This window comes from Malaya genurostris, chromosome 3 (assembly GCF_030247185.1).
Source record: "Malaya genurostris strain Urasoe2022 chromosome 3, Malgen_1.1, whole genome shotgun sequence".
Taxonomy (NCBI): domain Eukaryota; kingdom Metazoa; phylum Arthropoda; class Insecta; order Diptera; family Culicidae; genus Malaya; species Malaya genurostris.
Window position 1 is genome coordinate 59,837,925 of NC_080572.1, and position 19,989 is coordinate 59,857,913.

At 37.3% G+C, this 19,989-nt stretch overlaps 1 protein-coding gene across 20 annotated transcripts in view; it reads right to left on the minus strand.

Annotated features, from left to right (window-relative positions):
- LOC131435913 (probable phospholipid-transporting ATPase IA) overlaps positions 1 to 19,989 on the minus strand; it is a 195,220-nt gene that overhangs the window by 77,173 nt on the left and 98,058 nt on the right. For 3 of the 20 annotated variants that reach the window (XM_058604198.1, XM_058604201.1, XM_058604199.1), the window contains exon 2: positions 13,589 to 14,015. The exons of 15 other annotated variants lie outside the window; for them this stretch is intronic. In XM_058604198.1, coding sequence (XP_058460181.1) covers positions 13,589 to 13,691 — 103 coding nt within the window. In that variant the 5' untranslated portion in view covers positions 13,692 to 14,015. Of the gene's footprint in view, positions 1 to 7,038; positions 7,701 to 13,588; positions 14,016 to 19,989 lie in introns of those variants that run through there. 2 more of the 20 variants (XM_058604200.1, XM_058604202.1) reach the window with 2 other exon arrangements.

Consider the following 19,989-nt stretch of genomic DNA (forward strand, 5'->3'; position numbering starts at 1 on the left):
TCTACCTGCCAATAAATTGTTTTCGTTAGGAGATGAATTGGCAGGCGTACCAGTTTTTTGTTTTAAATTCGAAGAAATAAGTGCCTTAGAAGAATTAGGCGTGGCATTTGTAACGGTTTTTTGATTTTCAGGTATGTTCTGTAAATTTAAGGTCGTTGATTCAGTAACATTCGCTCTTTTTTTCATAAGTATCACTTGGGAAGGGGCTAAACCAAGCAATTCTTTCAGTTCATTTTTAATTTCATCAATACTTCGATCATTTGATAAACCTTTCAAGACAGCCTTGAAGGATCTGTCTGATTTTATATCATATAAATAAAATTTATGTTTCTCGGACAAATATCGAATAAGACGTTCGTAATCTTCCAATCCATCAACCAAGACGCGACATTCTCCTCTTCGTCCGATTTGAAATGAGACTTTTACTTCCGTGAGAAAAGTAGAAAGCTCAGTACGGAATGCTTTGAAGTCGGAGATCATCACCGTCACTGGTGGCATAAATTGATGTTTCTTCCCAGAACGACAAGCGTCCATTTTGGAAATTTTTGAAGAATTTTCTTCTATGTCGCTACAATCGGATTCAAGAAGAATCTCGTAAATATCGTTAGACGGCATAGGATCAACGGAAGGGAAATCCGTCCGTTGTCTTTTATTTTTACATTTAGATTCTATAAGATCGTGAATGTTATTAGAAAAGTGTTGAATAACGGATTGTGATTTATTCCGTATTGAATTATTTTTAGCCTTAGGCTTGTTGCCTTTCCGGTTGGACGCAGGCATTTTTGAAATGAATGAAACTTTAAATTAAATTATCTAGGCTAAATTAGTCTTTGATTAGACTCCTAGCTAGCCTTAAAAAAGGCTGATTAATTTCTTAGTCACTCTAATATCACTCTTTGTATCACTTAGTCACTCTAATATCACTCTTTGTATCACTTAGTCACTCCAATATCACTCTTTGTATAGCCTTGAGAAAGGCTGACTAATTGTTAGTCTTTAAAAAGACTGTTAGTGATTCAGGTAGCCTTGAAAAAGATTGAAGCCTTGAATCAATGAAACTCTAGGTAGCCAGAGGAAATTTCCAGGAGCCAAGAGCTATACGCGTGCGGTGCGAACGACTGTTCAACACCGACTGTTAGATCTTCTTGATGTTTCACAACGGATGGCATTCCTCTCGAATGAGAAAGATCCGTTAAATAATTTTGTGTATAGTTTTCATTCACTTTACGATTATGGCATTTCACAGAGCTTTCGAATGCTAGTTCCATTTTGGAAATTTTACCCACCGGTACTACGAATATCCACTATGATTAGCAACTAATTGTCCAAAAATATTGCCTTATTTAGTTCAACTCACAAGAAGAAAATTAAGAACGCAGTTTAATCTTTTTTACTCGTTCAGTCGAACGAGACTGATATGTCGCTCACTAAGTTACGACCATCTATTCTACAGAAAATGTTAGCATAGATTTTTTATGTTGTTACGTTATGTGCAACAAGAGATGTCTACATTCATAAACTTACCACTTTTCCAGAGAGCAATTTATCTTTGACTCTACGAATACCCCAATTATATTCCTTCAAATAATAATTACAACATAAATGAATTGATTTAATTGATAAATACTACCGTTCATTCTATGAATTCTTTAAACTATACAAACTAAGTTACTTTTAATTTTGGTATTTAATTTTGACACAATATCAGCACGAATTTTATTAAAAAATTATCCTCTCCGACCAATTTTGGTAGTTTATGTTTATATCAGTGGCTTAAAATTTACTTAACGGACAATAATTTATAAAGCCACTTCTCAAAAAATCAAATCACTACTAAAAGTGATAACTATATTGCTATCACCTCCATTTTGACATGAAGGTGATTAAATCGTGGTGACTATCACCTTACGTAATGCCAACATTTGATAGTGATGTTAGCCTTTCAGCAGTGGTGACAGAACTTGGTGATTATCACCTTACATGATTCCAAATTTTCAAAAGTGGTAATCACTTGGTGATAATCACCTTACATGATTCCACCCCAGTACTCTATGCGTTGAACCGCCAACCCGGGACATTTGATTTGAACCCCTAGTAACCCCATTTTCCGGTGTTTTGCATCACTGCTATGTATAACTGCTTGAAATGTTCAACACTCTTTATCCTTGTAATTCCGAACCCGGCGATTCGAAAACTTTGACACTCGTCGCCCTGTAACTCTGGATCCGGAAGTCAGATCCGGATCAAATTTCACAGTAGCTTTCACAGCGTTTTAATTCAAATCAAGATTTGTGAAAATCGGTTCAAGTATCGCAGAGAAATCGAAGTGAATTCTATTTTTGAGATTTTCTTCATTACTTTCAGTGTTTCCGGAACAGGAAAAGTAGTGCAGAATGAAGTTTTCATGTGCACAAACTAACATTCTCTGCAAACTACAAAAATTTATCAGACATTTTTATAGTAATAGTATTTTTAAAATACTAATGAAATTGATAATTTTCCACTTATCATGCTTTAGTATCGGAACCGGAAGTCGGATCCGGATAAAATGTTCTAACAAGTTTTAGAAAACTATAAGACCTTCCATTTGAATTTCCAATTGTGAAAATCGGTTGAGCCGCTTCAGAAAAAAAATTGAATGCACACTTCTTCTTTCTGATAATCTATCTACTGTATTTCGTCTTGAGCAAATGATAAAAACAAAGTGGTTAAAATTTGAGTATAGATCTGTTTTGTACTTTGTTCAGGAAACCGAACAAATTTTTCATTTTTTTTCACGTCCTTGAACACCATCTGGATGCTGTTCGCGGTATAACACTCCAGGATCATTTTGTGTGTAGGCAAGATCCCAAAACCGGCCGATACAGAACGGGACAATTGTGTTGCTTAGGGAAAGACAAAAGACGATTTTTCAGACATTCAAAGCAAAGCCTTGATATTTTATTCCTTTTTTTTTGGAATTGTACCTTCTGTTTCAATAGTTTTCGCAGCCGATTCATAGCATACAGAACTGCATTGTATGGCTGGTGCTACGATCCCATTGACACTAAGAATTCTTTTAAGGTCAAGGTTTGAACATACAACAACTGGCCCTATGCATTGAACCGCTAACCAACGCTAAGACACTTCTGCTCAATTTCCTAGTCTCAATTGCGATGTAAAAGTTGCTGTTTAAGCCAAAGGAATGGATGGTTTGCCTCAGGAGACATTTCTTCGCGAACTTCGACTGTTTGATTTTTAACATTTCTGCAAATTTTATTCTTCCAGTTGCCGCATGATATTCCTGTCCTTGAAGCTGTTTAAAGTCTGTCTTGACGGAAGTTTTATAACCCTTATACCACGCAAACAAACTTCATCTGCATCTTCATGTACAGCTTTCGCGATCGTAGTATGACCGACTTGTTTTACCTATCGTCACAATTTTTAGTCACCACCTTTATGTAAGTCGACAGTCCGGCTCGTTTGTGAGCTCGATTCACGATTAAATTCAAATTACATCCCCAGCTTGTTTTGCTAGTGACATCTCGGATGGAGAGGTTAAGTTTCCGCTTGAAACAGCTGGCCCTTTCTTCGATATGGCTTCTAGCATTCGATTTTCTCCCGAATGGATCAGGGTCATTTCGCCGAAAGCCATTTCGCCGAAAGCCATTTCGCCGAAAGCCGTTTCGCCGAAAGCCATTTTGCCAAATGCCATTTCGCCGAATGGGTTACTTCACCGAATGCCATTTCGCCGAAAGGGTCATTTCGCCGTATTCTGAAAACGTCTTGAAATCGTAATTAGAATTGATTTAAATTAAAGACAAACGAAAGATGACAGCGTTAACGCCCGTTTTGTTGACCTACCATTGTAGTTCCCAAGAAAACTTGTTGAGTATTAGCTACTAAGCACCAAAGCAATTGCATAGGTGTATCTACCAGGCAAATGTAGGTGGTATTTTCTGTGTGTTAAGTGAAAATGAAAAAATATCTTATGCGGCTACACCACGTCGTTCTGGTTCATGACCTAACTAAAGCAAAGAAACCTAGCTTTGAGTAGACCGGGCAAACGAGGCGGTTACAGGTTTGTATGCAAGAGGCCGCCGCTTCTGACGGTGGGTCGGCGGCCGACTTAGCTGGCGTCGGCTTTGTGCCGCCGAGCCATCTTGGCTTCGGTTATGTGGCTGCGCCACATCAGTTATACAGAAGACATAACATGCTTGAGATATGACCCTTTCGGTGAAATGACCCTTTCGGCGAAACGACTTTCGGCGAAATGACCTATTCGGCGAAACGGCTTTCGGAGAAATGGCATTCGGCGTAACGACTTTCGGCGATATGACCCGCTCCCCTCCCGAATCAGTATTCCTGTCTGTAGACAAAAGCTTTACACGTTGTATACGTTGTGGGTTGGATTAGTTGACATTCAATAATGTCTCTAACTTTGCGAGTGTGAATGCTTCGGATTTTCGTGATACTCGAGGAAATGTATTTAAAAAATTTCCACTACGGAAATAATCTCAAGGTAATGGGACTTGCATTTTTGAATGTAACAATCATTTACTTTCGGAGGAAGGACATGTACGCAAACTTTCGTCGCACCGTCTATCCCGTATACTGAGATTTTGTATTTAACGTTATCATGTTCGACACTATGTAAATCGTTGTTAACCGGAGCGAGTGAAAAAGAATCACATTCTCTTTTAAACAAACAATTTCTAATTTTGAATAATGTTGAGACGCAGTGCTTGATATCAATGCATATTGAACTTAGTCGCTGAAGCACATATTCCGGCTTCTTTTGTTCACCAGAGTTGCTCATTTCGAAGCGTTCAATTGTTCACTACACATTTTTGTCTTTGTTTCTGTCATTTCGACGATAAGCAATACTGAACGGAACGAATGAGATGCAGAAGACCGAATGGCAGCCCACGCATCAGAACTGGTGTAACTGTTTCTGTCAATTTTTAATTTGCACCTGGCTACCAAAAAAGTAACCTGCTTTTTGTATTGCAAAATTAAGCATAACTAGATCAAAGCTCATTCAGGAATCAGAACAAATTGGCTCAAATGGCACGTTCCCCATTCATTAGGTGTTATATAAATGTTATTTATTCTCTTGACACACTAAAACTACTTTACATTGCAGATTTCAATGAAAGTAAAAATTATATTGCACAACCGGTCAAATTAAAGTAAGTATCTGCATTCTTATCCGCAATGAATTTTTATGACTCTGCAGTGATTATTAATCTGACCTTCGATCAAGACTATTTAGAAGAACGGAACCATAGTAAAAAGCAGAGTGGCTGAGGAAAATTTTGCGTCTAGATGGCAACACTGCCCACTTTTAAGACAATATAGGTCGAGGTAATGATCAATTCTTCAAGTTTTTAGTAATCGTTAACTTTAGTACGAAGTTTTAGTGATAATAACATCGTTTACTTCGCAGAGGTTTGTTAATAAGGTTGCCGGTTTGAAGTTCCCGCCAAAATCGCCTGCTGCTACATGGGCATGAAGGTAATAACATTATTGGAAAACCGAACGTGAATAGAAAAAGTGATAAAAGTTGGAACATGTCAACGATATCGACGAAAGATGAGAACAGAAAAACAATTCTGCGTAATCACGTGAAAGGAGGGAAAGGAGAAGGGTGAGGGAGTGACTAAAATTGCGAGATGAGCTTCCGGTGAAGTTTGAAGTCTCCTATGTGTCGAACGAGTAAAAGGATCTGACGGAAAGAAAGAGATGAGGAGATTGCTCAAAAAAGCAAAATCTTTGACTCTCTAAAACGATTTCGACTCAAGCGGCATGAAACGTCTTAGTGAACTGCAGCCAAAACATCGAAGGGAGTTGGATCGAAAAGCATTGCCGTGTCATGTAAAATAAATAAATGATAAGCAAAATTATATATCCAAGTTGATCAAAACCCGATTGCAGACCAGAAGTGGTACATTGTTGATAAGCGACTGAATGTCCTTGACAAATCTTTTTTCTCGTGCTTCATTTGTCTCTTCAAAAACTTGGCCTACAGATGTTTCAACCACAAATATCTTGCGAGAAGATTGATGCCTTTCATCGAACAGCATCTTTCGTCCATGCAACTTTCATTTTTAAACTCTGATAGTCCAGGATTGGCAAATGACACACCTTGGTGAGAAGTTAGATACTTCTGTGCGAAATTTATGCTTCAGCTCGTAATAATCAGTGTGGCTAAAATCGTTATCAAGCACGATTCACACGTTCCATTAGACACGAGCCACCGATATGGAACGACCAGGGACCGTTTGCATAAGTGTTGCGAAATTTTTCCAGAGGGGTAACGACACGGAACGTTCTGGTGTTTGGTACGTGTATGGTGACATTTCATTGACGTTGATGATATCTGACGCATTTCGACGATATAACATTTGGAATATCCATTGATAAATGCTTGATAGTAGTAGCTGGCGTATTACTGATATGATATAAATTTAAAATATCATTCAAACAAACTTGATAAAGACGATCAATATTATTACGAAACTAAAAGAAACGTGTTCAATTATTGATAACATTCTTATAATAGTGCGTCACGTGCAACAGGATTATAAATTATTTTCCTTCCATTAACGTATCTATGTACATTCAGTAGGGAACTGAATGTTTCAGCAAGTTAAACGTATTACTTTCGGTGGTTCCTCGACCGACAATCACTTTCACTTGGCATCCTCATTATCGTGAAAGAGAAATTATAACCCGGCTTAGAGTCCTACTCTACCACTTTATCACAAGCAATGCAAAATAAAAGCGTATTGTAAAATTTATACTCAACGTCCAGTACAGTTTGCATTTCTGGTAGATAACGGTAGATGTTCGGTAGGATATACCGTTCGAATCAAGGATACCCTTCTACTTTTGCGTCCAGCCTGCAAATGACTGAAGCTGTAACCTGTGCAAATAATATCGATCTGCTTGTGGTGTTCTGCACACATGTATGGAATTCGAAATATTATGAAATAAAGAGGAATTAAGTGGACGCAAGATGAAAGAGAAAAAAAAAACGATGAGCAATTATCTTACGGTTGACTAGACGCAGTCTCAGCGCACGGTACATATGGTGGAAAGCCATGCTTAGCTAGTCGTAGTTTCTCGTCAAAACAGAATATTCCACAACTGCCCGCTTTGCGTGTCTTTTCACAATCAGTAAGTTTCACTCATTATTGCCTGTAATTATGCAATTCGTTGTGCCGATACGGGATATTAAACATTGATTCATTGCACACTAGTTTTCTCACTAAAATATTGAAAACTTGACTTCCGTTGGAATTTTGATCAATATTTTCTTCAGTTTGACTTGAAGTAACATGCTACTACATTCCATTGTAAGAATGATTAGATCATTTGTACTTCTCTTTAGAAAGATTGTATCACAAGTTTTCCATTTCGTTTTTCTCTTTTCGATTCACCAGATTTATGATGCAGCCGAGAACGAAATCTGGGCTTTCTGCTATTCCTTTGCAGTAGCATATGTTTGCTTAATGGCTATTTCCACGTAGATAATTCCTCTAGGAAACTATTCGCAATCTACAGATTGCAACAATTTTTCCGACTTAGGCAGAAGGATGCATTAGTAAACGTTATATTTTTCACTTTTTTACGGACTGGATTGTTAACTTCAAAACACTAGCCCTAGCACACGAGAAAAATAAAACGCCTTTTCCATCCAAGGAGCTCAAACGAGAAATGTCAGGTCCTCCTGTGCTTTTATTTTGGGAAAAGGATTTTTCCACTAACATGCCTTGTCTAGAGATCTATTTTTCTCTCATTCTCCGGTACAGTCCTGCACTGGCAGCCGGACAAGGACCATTGACAGGATGAAAATTTCCCGTTTCACGACGATAAACACTTCGGTGCTGTCTACAGATGACGGAATGATCCAAACTGGAAACTAAATCGGTGTCTGAATGAAAACTATTCCCTCTGTTTGCAAAACATTGAAACGATTTTTCTGCAACACCTCAGTTATCAAGTAAGTGCAAATTTTATTTGAAAAATTGTCCTCCACAATATATAAATCTTTCACGTTTTAGCCAACCGCTTCGTTAGAACATCCTTGCAAAAGGGATTAATTCGAGGTAGCAGTGACAACAGAGAGTTATGAACTATATGAGAGAGAGAGAGAAAAGAAGCACTCCTTGCTTCGACTGTGAGTGTGCACCATGAGTTCGATGAGCCCTGCATGTAAAATGTCTATGAGTGTGTGTGTCATAAGGATGTTTGTTTTTGTTTTTTCGCTTTAGCAGTCTATTTCGCATTCTGGTTTTTATACCGTTTCAGCTACAGCGCAAAAGCGAGTTTTTGTTTTGCACATGAATGCATGTATGAAATTAAAGAATGAACAAATTACCGTTATTTTGGAGTCGCATGTGTGCAGAGTGGTTGAATTCTCTCTCAACGAGGAATGCCTTTTATCACACGCTTAGGGTGCGCTTCATTCACAAGCTTCCGCACTTGCTTGGGACTTTTGCCTGAATTCGTCGTTTCACGGCGATGACGTATTTTGTTTCGTTTCGGAAGTTATAATCCCAATTATGGGACAATTTAAGCTGATCTTTGTACTTGTTTTATTGATAACACTTCGACGTGAACCTAAAAGCCCAAACACCAATGATAGATTCTCTTTGTTTACTTTCTCTTTCGATTATTTCTGCGTTATTATAAAACCTCGATAGAAAAATGAAAATTTTGGATGTCATTCTACATAAATGATTGATGATTTATCAACAGAAGAGAAAGCAAAGAATCTGTAATTGATTTTTCGGGCCATTTGAAAAGTTTACGTCGGTTTGTGTACTACAAGAACATTGTTTAAAATTTTTCGGCGAAAGACCAAACGGTTAAAATCGAGGATAAATAAACGTTCATTCATGAATACTGCCTCTCTGAAACCCACTAGCAATTTAAAATCCTTTTATTGCTCATCCAGTGAAAACACAACTGGCATGAATTAGATTCCAGATGTTGGACATGTAAATATGATTTTCATAAAATTCCCATCATGACTGAACAGTTTTGGCAGATTTCTGTGAATAATTGATATGCATTATTTTTGATTTTGCACATTTCGTGCTCTGACTTATTAGGCAATTGTCTAGCCAACCTCACTCAACAACCCGTAACTCCGAAACTGTAAGTCGGATTCGGAAAAGGATTAATAAATAACATATCATCATTTGAGTCTACGACGGATTTGAGCTAAACATTGAGTATCTCGATTGAAGTGTGGCGCATTTCAGAAAGTGCATTTCGCATCGATGTATGTATGTGTTACGAAAAAATGCTACCAAGTGTGGATAATATTGCGGGTGAGGCAGAATTTTCCATTCACTATTATCTATATAGTTTTCGATGAAGCTGCTAAATGTAGTTGAGCGTTGTGGTGATAATCATAAATATCATAAAATCGCTCAGAACATGTTAATGTGCAAAACAAAGGACAAAAGAGTATACACGAATTGGAAAAGGAAAATATTTATAAATTTGAATAATTTGAGATCAGTTTTGAAAATATCATGCCAATTGTGCACATTACTTATAAAGGGTGAATTTTTAAAAGGTATAGGATTTGATTTTCAAAAATAAACACAAAAAATTGAGAAAATTGATGAAATCTTTGTTGGAATGGATAGAACGATCAATATAAAATTCAATGTTTGAAGATGGTTTAATGCAAATGATGGCCGCGGCTCATGCGCAATGTCCAATTTTAGCACATTCTCTCGGCCGGGATTTCACGGATAAATGCTTCAATGTGGGCTTCCAGTGCGGCAATCGTTGCTGGTTCATCCTTATAGACATGAGTTATAACGTGGCCCCATAAAAAACAGTAAGAAGGCGTTAAAACACACGATCTAGGCGGCCAATTGACGGGCCCAAAACGTAAGATAAACTGTTCACCGGAAGCGACTCTCAATTTGGTCATTGCTTCGCGTGCCGTGTGGGATGTGGCGACGTCTTGTTAAAACCATATGTCCGACATGTCGTCACTCGGTAGCGTTTGCCATTCACGGTAATGTTCCACCCATCGTTGCCTTTGAAGAAGTACTGCCCGATGATGCCACCGGCCCATAATCCACACCAACCAGTGACTTCTGGCTGGTCTTCATTCCAGATACGGCAATTTAATTCTGATAGTAAAACTCAATAATTCACAAGCGTTGTCCGTTCGTAAGTCGATTTATGATTAAATTATAGACCAAACTGAACAAGTTTGACAATGACACAAGACACGAATCACGCGTTATCTGTTAAAAACAGTGACAAAAAGATACCAAAAATAAAATCACCCTTCATGTCGGTTTGAAATTTGTAACACTTATTATCCTTCAATTCCGGCACTGGAGATTAGGTCTAGTTAAAATTCAACAGCAGTTACACTCACTATAATCCCTTTGATTTGAATCTACGTTCGTGCAAATCTGTTTTATCATATCTGAGAAAAACGATTGACTTTATTTTCATTGTCTGACATTATTTTCATTTGTTTTACCTCACCATTGCATCTATTTAATGATATCTGAGATTTAGATGTGAGTTCCTCTTCGAATTAAGTAGTCCTACTACTTTTGGAGTTTTCTGGATCGGAAATCGAAGTCCGGTGTAGTAAAAGTGAGTTTTTCTGTCATCAATAAACAACTCCTCAAATCAAGAAGAATTTGCTGACCAGTTTTGAGAAACCCGCTCCAATTCACATCACAAAAGTATTCCTTTGATTTGAAATTTTTACACTTATCACCCAGTAAATCTGGAATCAAAAATCACATCCTGATAATAATTTGAAAACAATGATATCGTAGGAGCTTCCATTAGACTCGTAGATCTACGTTAGGTTCAGCCACTGTCTTTGGAAAAGTGGTCAAACATTTTTTGCCAGTTATTTTCAAATAATAAGTCAAAAATATCAAATTCTACAAAAAGGTGTTGTTCTAATGATATTCACAAAATTTATCAGGTTTTCAAATAGAAATATTGAAAAAATTACTAGTCGAATCCTACACTGAAAAATAACAATTTGTTCACAAAAATTTACCAAAACGCACCATTTATGATTTGATAGATAATTATATTTCCTACTAACAGTCCATACATTGCAAGAAGGGCATTTTTAAAGGTAAAACAGTTTTTTTTAGTATTTTTTTCTTTATCCAGTAATGATAATTTTAGCATGTATCGGGTAACTTGCGATAGAGTATCGTGAGAAGTCTCTAATCAAATTGAATTCCAATGGAATCTTGAATGATTTCGTTTTTGATAAAAATACACTGGAAAAAGATCAGTTTGAACAAGAAAAACTTTTTGTTTTGTTTTTTTTTTTCCTGAAAAGTACCCACCTTGCAATGTACTAACGATTGGCAGGGAGCGAAAATGGCGTTTTCTTTGTGAATCGACTTTAAAATTCTTCTAATCGTTTTTACTCAGTGCAGGACTCGTTTTGGAATGTTTTCAGTATTTCTATTTGATAATTTGACAAAGTTTGGAAAAATCACAAGTGTAACATATTTTTGTATTTTAAATTTGATTGCCAAAAAATTGTTGCAAATTCAATATTCAAAGTGTTGTCCATCGTTAGCCACTAGTTTTTCTCATCTTTCTGGCAATTCTCGGATACACCTCTGAAAAAAAAATCGACATGTTTGGCCTCAATCCGCGAATCGATTTATTTTTTGACTTCATCATAATTGGAGATCCATCAGGCCAAGCTGCATCGACTGGAACAAATAGTAATTGGAAGAAGCAATGTCTGGGCTATACAGCAGGTGCGACTTCCTATTTGTGTTTTTCTAAGTATGTGTTTGTTGGCAGTGCAACATGTGGACGAGCATTCCATTTAGCAAATATACTTTGTCGTTTCAATCGGTTTACTGCGACCGCATTTTTATTTTGGTAATGCTCGGCTGAAATGCATCAATTGTTATCGGTAGACCTCTTCATGATCCTTTCACCCGGTTACAGCAGCTTATAAGTGTTATAGTATCCAGCTGGTCCCACCATATACATAGCAAAACTTCAGACCGTCGATGATGAAACATGACCGGCGTATCCATACGTTGCCCGACGTTTTGAATTACCGTAATGTGTCATTGAAGTCGTGAAGGAACGGCGTTTAACGTACGTTTGCTTCAATTCATACGGCACCCGATTGCCAACCGTTCCGAACGTTTCCATTGCTTTTAAATGGTGGCAAATTTATACACCTATTAGGATTTGTAATTTTTCGATTAAAAAATAATTGTAAATTCAAATGAAAGTCTAGACCAATTTTAGAAAAAAAACCCCTCCCTAATCCACCTAGTGGTGTGATAATGCCTTTCTCTTTCTTCAAAGCAGTCTCATGAATTTCTGACATTGACAAATTTTGGCTCATTTTTGACACCAATTAATTCAGATTAATTCGAGTGGTTCACAAAAGCATGCTTCAGTGTTTATGTCACATACTCGGTATCGTTTTTCCAATCAAGCGCTTGGCATTTACCTTGCCTATTTATATGAGAAGAGTGATACTAATCTAAAAAACACATCTTAGTACACTGAGTGGAATTTTCATAGATCTTGAAAAATCACCAAAGGGGGGGGTGGTTGTACATGAAATTTCCGAAATCGAAAAAAAAAATTGATGCCAAAACGCTTAGAATGCAGTTTTAAGAGTTTCGGCATAAAAAAAAATGTTCGATTTTGGAAATTTCATGTACTCTCCCCTATGGTGCTTTTTCAAGATCGAAAATGTTCAAACCTTAACCGCCGGGCAGCACCCCTTACACATGTCCGATTTAGCTCACGTTTTGCATGAGGATATTTTTCGAGGTGCTTAAACTTTTGAGCACTAGCGCTTCACGAAATTAGAGGTGATCCCAAAATATTGACATCCTTATATATAAAATAGCGGTAAAAATCAACGTGTTTTGTCGGTTACGTCACTTATACCATCATATCTCTGGAACCAAAAGTCACGGCCATTTGATCTTTGAACTTGATCAATGGCCCGACAGTGGCTTTCGAATGAGCCCACGTTTGTTGAAATCGTTTCAGCCATCTCTGAGAAAATTGAGCGCGGTAAAATATCTTGAAAAGTGCACACACATACACACACGCACACACACACACGCGCACACACACACACACACACACACTTTCCGATCTCGTCGAACTGAGTCGAATGGTATATAACATTATGGGTCTCCGAGTCTCCGTTCGAAAGTCGGGTTTTCGAGCAATTCTACTACCTTTCTATAGAGAAAGGCAAAACTAATACCGTTTTCGTTTTAGAACCTACACGCGGGCGACTTTGACTCCAAGTATTGCCCATGTATTACTTTGTTTCTTTTCATTAATTTGTTTCTTTAAGTCGTTACCTAAAGGGATTTTGAAAGCGCAATAAAAAATATCCTAGACGTAAATGAATTGTAGGAAAAAATTACTCGGAGGAAATGTGTCCAATCGTGCTAATCGATTGCACCTCTATGGGTGTATGAAGAATAAGAAGTAACATGCTCAATAAGAAAACATATTCTTAAGTAACTTATTGAAACTGATAGAACATATTTTAAAAATCTTTGAATCATAAATTACTTACGTTCTTCCGTTTTCACTTTCTTACTCCAGCAAAAATTCGGAATGTTACGGCTCCTTCGAATTCTGTTCGTGACGCCACGCAGGAACTCTTGCACCTGTGGCATGTTAGCCGGAGAGGTATCTGCCTTCTGCTCCGATCACCCTTCCGATGTTTCCTAAGTCAGCAGTGCTTGCTAGCAAATGCTGATTTTAATCTGCGCTAATACTTGTTCGTGATGTTACCGGATCGGGTAGCTTTCCGCTGGAACGCACAAACGGGTAAATGCCCATATGGTTACATCTATGCTCCTCGGAGCTGCACTAGCACTTTTTAACCTATAATAACATGTCAACTCGTGATAACACTAATAATGCAGTTCTTCTTGAGTGGCACATTTTCGTAGCAACCGGAGTCATCGTTGAAATCCGCCTACTCTGTCGGGAACTTTCTTTATCAATGAAGAAACGATAGGAAATATTGATTTGTATTCCGTCACAGGTAAGCACATACACACACATTCGGGTTTTACCTCAAGTGCTCATGCATATTTGAAGTGGCCACGAGACAGTTCAAAAGTCAGCGTTCCAACCGTGGGGCTTCATATCGCCATTGAATGGTGACTATCTGGGTTAAAGTCGGGTATAAATAAACGAAATAATAATAATAATAATAACTATCTGGGTATTGTGACCACCGAAGGAATTCAGTTTTCTAATCGAAACGGTCAAAACTTTCGAAAATGGATAATTCGAAAATATCTGTGTTTTCAAATTTAGAAACAAAATAGTGATCTGAATAAAAGTTGAGCAGTGTCGAAATTTTTTGTTGTTTTTTTTTTGAAAAGTGAAACTGGGAGTCACTTGTCGTCTCGGTCAAGTCAAGTCATTCTGATGTTCTCTCACATGGACACATGACTTGCGTGTGTTCGCGTGACTAAAAACAATGTATTTATTTTGTATTCGTTATTGAGGCTCTTTCTTTGTATCGCGTATGCTTCCATTGTTATTGAACTTGCTATGTTTATACGCTATTGGACGTTGGACTCATTGCGGCGATACGTCAGTAAGACTGGTGTATTATTCAAAAATGTCACTGCATCCGTTACCGGGATAGTTTGGTGTCGCATGAAAGTTTTACAGCAAAACTGGTCTACAGAGGTGACATTATTTGGAAATTTACATCTATTTCAAACATATTTAATAAAATATGGAATTAGTTGATAGTTATTATGGAATTCTCTCAAAAAGTCAAATTTATTCGGTGAGTCAAAGCAATGATGTGAATCAAATTTCGAATTTTTTAGCTATTCGGTGAATTGCGCTGTATGTCGGAGAGACATTGCATGTTCGACACCGTTAGCTCCACATTTTGTTAGCGACGTTCATTGAGGAGCCCACACCCTAATCGTAGCACCCAATTCAATATTTACTTAGAAGAGTGACTAACAGCTGTACTATCTCGAGTTACTGTTTTTTGTTTGTTGTGAAAACAAGCATAAGGCCAAAATTTGCGAAGCCATTAGGTTTCACTAACGAGTGAACTCCTGCATTTGGTTACATTCTTGAGCTTGAGTGATTCAACATTTTCTGGGTGTTGAGTCACTGGCAAAAGATTTTGAAATAAAAGCTTTCTATATCTTAGCTAGTAATTGAAAATCATATCAAAAATTAGAACTTCATGGAAATTTGCGTCATGAGTAAACTAACAACATTTAGCATTTAAAATTTATTATACTATAGAATAAAAAAAATTAGCATTTGTTTCTTTTATCAAGATGAGCTAGGACTAAAGATATAAACCTTTTTTGTTCCACCTAGTGGTGTAATGAGGCCTTTCTCATATTACTTATATTTCAAAAAATATCATTGGAAGATTCATTCGATAAGAATTTTTCTTTGAACAGCAACCTATGAAATTAGAGGAACTTTCATTTGAGCCTAATGTCGTTTTCGCTTGATAGCAAACCTAACCCAGTTTCCACCCTAACTGCTGTCAAACCGTTTGTTTGAAGCTAGTTTTGAACCTAGTTTTAACGTTGTTGAACTGAAAATCGAGTCAGTTTCGAACCTGATTTTTATATCAGGTTTGCTAAAACCCCCGTTGCTAAGTGCGAAATCAACAGAGTTTAGTGAAAAGTGTCTGTTTGATGAAACTACCCTGGGTCAGTTTCAGTTTTCTCAAGCAAAAACGACATAAGTTTGTGGAAATTGATCAAATCACTGCTGAGAAAATTGAGTGAGTCTCGTTTCAGAGCTTTTGTCCACTATTTCCGGTACTTCTGGAACCGGGAACTTGGAACCAATATGGCCGAAGTCGATTCGTTTAGTAAGTAACTAATATAGCCTACAATTTTTTGTAGTAGTCACAGTGGCAGCAGTCCCTTGCTTCAATTCTACACTGGACCTTAGATAAGATTTGCTACTATGAGCTTCTATTTTAAATCAACATACAGACGTTCCTAGGCTATGGTGCCCACTTGATCATTGTTTTTTTTTTTGGCTGATTTGAACAGATTCTATAAAACTGTTGTTATAATGCGTGTCACATGTTTTTGTCTTATGGATTTTGTTGTAGTTGTAACTAGGGTTAATGTACCAATAGTCATCTCATTAGTAGAGTCACCATGTTATTTTACCGATCTCTCGACTATCAATCAATAAATTGTGAAAAAATCGAATACTTTGCTTCGGCTCTGTGAAGCAATACTGCAGACAAAGTAGTATACGCGAAAACTGAAATGCTCATAATGGTTTTCGTATATGAGATGATTAATGGAGGTGAGAGAAGCGGGGTACCGTTACCTTATTATTACCCCATTATTGGTCGATCATTAGTCCTGAACTGAAACAGTGGCCTTTATTACCGTTCTTCCTCTTACACTTCACTCACAGATCATCTCATCCATCAGGTCCCACACGAAAACGACACAACCTCACAAAATAAACTGGATGAACATCGTTGGGCAGCTATCAGTGGTTTGCTCGTATGTTCAGTCTTTATTCTTTTTTTGTTGTCTATTTTACAAGGATAAAATCGTAGCACTAGCCATGCAATGACTCTGTACGGTAAGAATCGGCTGCGAAGTCTGTTGAAACTAAGTGCAAGCAATTGTACTCAGCATCTATTGTCGATGGAATTAAGTCTTATCGTCCCTCAGATTCGTTTTGAGTAACATTTGCCGGATCTGCGGTGCCTAGCCATGTCTATATCGATAAAATTCGTCTTCCTGTTCGGTTTTTTGTACCGTATGTTATGAATTGCACGAACTGTAAATTCGGGTATACAGCTACTTATTGTAGTAATAAATCTAAATGAATAAAATGTCAAGGGCCTCACAAGGATAATCTTTGCGATAAAGATATTGAAAAATTTATTTATTGTGGGGAGAGTCCTTATGATCTTTCAGTATGCGCTGCATTTGAGTTGCGTAAAGACAAAATAAAACTTTCTTTAAAAGCACGGAGCCAGAGGAATCTGACTCTGACGGAAATAGTGAAGATACCTCGTTTGTCACTCCTCGAAGGCCTATTAAGAGGAGATCATCAAACCACAAATTACCAAGAAAGGCACCTAAAATTACACCTTCAAAAATAGATCCCCGTGTTAAATCTAAAAAACCAAATGTAAAACAAAAAACTATGCCTCCTGGTTTGTCAAATTCACAAACCAATCGAGGAACTAGCACAAGAAAAAACAAAAATCCAGTGGGCTCCGTTTCACAGCCACCATCAGGATTACTGAAGTTTTCGGAAATTGTAGAATGGATTTTCGCAGCATTCAATATTTCTGAACCTCGGCATTCCTTCCAATAACTAGAACTTTTTTGAAACAGTTATCAGCTCAATCGCCAGTTCTCTCAGGTTTTGTATCATTTGATGGATAATTTATCATCCGCCGCAAATGATTAAATCACTGTCCTGCAGTGGAATTGTCAAAGCATCATGCCAAAACTTGGTTCATTTAAAGTTTTGTTGCGTAGTCAAAAATGTGATGTATTTGCTTTGTGTGAAACATGGCTTACATCAAACATAGCCTCAAATTTTAATGACTTTAACATTATACGTCTCGATAGAGACTCTCCGTATGGTGGAAAGCCTTTAGAAATTAGGAAATGCTACTCCTTTTAATAGATTAAACATTCCTTCGACTTCTAGTATAGATGTTGTTGCTTGTCAAATTAACATTAAAGGAAAAGACATTTGCATTGCTTCGGTTTATATTCCTCCAAGAGCACAAGTTGGACAGCGACAGCTTTATGAAATAGTTGAAGCCCTCCCTGCTTCACGATTGATTCTGGGAGAATTCAATTCGCACGGAACTATGTGGGGTTCCGTTTACAATGATAACAGATAACACACATAGACAGGAATAAATATGGGTAGTATGACACGGATTCCACAACCTCCTGCACGTCCAAGTGCATAAGATTTAACTCTTTGCTCGACTTCAATTCGACTAGATTGCATCTGGAAAACATTTCCTGATTTACACGGTAGCGATCATTAACCAATCATCATCTCAATTAGCAGTAACAAAGGCATTGCTTTCAAGACGGAGGAGCAATTTCTCAGAATTTTTACAAATTCTTGGCTTTAGAATCCAAGTACAAAAGTATACTTCGGGCCAAGAAATTTAACTATTGGAGACATTTTGTCGAAGGTTAGTCAGGAAAGTTTGCCCTGATTCTGTTCCTACGCAGAGCATTATTCGGGAGTCTACTCCAAATAATGGCTCCATTGATAGCCCCTTTTCAATGATGGAAGATAACTTAGATCACTTGTCCGTTAGGGCTGTCCATCTGTGTATCGAATTCTCTGCGGAGAAAACAGAGCTGGTCGTCTTTTCAAGAAAGCATGATCCCGCGCTGCTTCAGCTTCATATAATGGGAAAAATTATCGCGTAGGTTTTGACTTTCAAATATCTCGGGGTGTGGTTTGATTCCAAATGCACGTGGGGAGGACACTTTAGGTATCTGATAACAAAATGTTTGGGTCCCGGCTCATTGCTCCATTCCAGGCAATGGAAGAGCCGATATTTTAGCAAAACACTTCATTCGTGTGATGTTGAGACTCATGTCCAATCACTACACGTTAGATGCACATCTCCTTCAAAATAGTTATGAGATCATGTACAAAATAAATGTATTTTATTTAATGTAATTTATAATAGCAACTCGCTTGATAAAAACAGTGTTTAGATTAACTAATGAATACCATATGATATTCGAAATGTATTAGATTTAAAGTACTATGTATTGTGGATGCCACGGCGAAGAAAAACTTATGTATATTGCCTATGAAATAAACGTTTTTATGGGGAAAAAGTCTGTTGAAACAGAAAGGCCAAATTCCACGAAAGATTTGTAATGCCAGGACTTTACTTTGTCTATTCTACAATATTCCATCTTATTCCACAGTATTCCATGGTACACAAACCGCCAATAAACGTCAAAGATAAACTTGATTTACCGTTCGTTTACTGTCATCGTGTAAAACCCAATTGGAATACGTTCACTTCACGTAATTTCCAGTTCATTCTTGTACATTTTTCTGAAACGTCTAAACTCGTTTTCTCGAAATCGCACGTTCATACAATAAAAACAAAACTACTAAGCCAATCGACACTAATCATTTTTTATTGAATCTCTAAAACGTATTAAAAACGTATTATTTTGTTTTTAATATAAAAACTAGAAAAAAACAGTTTTTCTTGTTTATATATTTGTATGTTCATGTTGTGGCTAAATATTAAGCATCTGCATCTGCGGTTCACGCTCAAAAGACTTCTGATTAGCTAAATGTGTGACTTGGATGTACCAGAGTTCAACTCCGGACGATATCGCGTGAACAGAAAGACGACGTGTTTAAAACCAGCCTTGGGAGATATTCAATACGTCCGTCATTTTGAAGTTGTTATATATAAAAACACTGTATTTTTTTTCTTATCCTCAAACGTAAATTTACCGATACTCTAAAAGGAATTTTTCTGTTTCTGTTTTGGTCTGTCTAATAAAATAAAGAAAATGGACCATTGATCTAGAATTCAGTTCCAAAATCTAGGTTCGGATTTTGCTGATTTCAAACGCGGTCGTACTGATACCGATGATGGTAAACGTTCGGGTTGTCCAATTGAGGTGATTAATCTAGAAAATATCTTATCGAAAATTGAAATTTCGTGCGATTGCTGATGCTGTAAATATATCAAAAAGCAGTTCACAGCTCTTTTTCAAACGGATGCCGCATTTACTCAAAGCCGATCAAAAGTGTGTTGATTATTCAGAGCAGTGTTTGACCATGTTCACAAGTAATAAATAAAAACTTTTTTGCCTAGATATATGACAATGGATGAAACATGGATCCATCACTTCACTCCGAAATCAAAACGATCATCATCTGAGTGGTCTGCCGTCGGTGAACCACCTC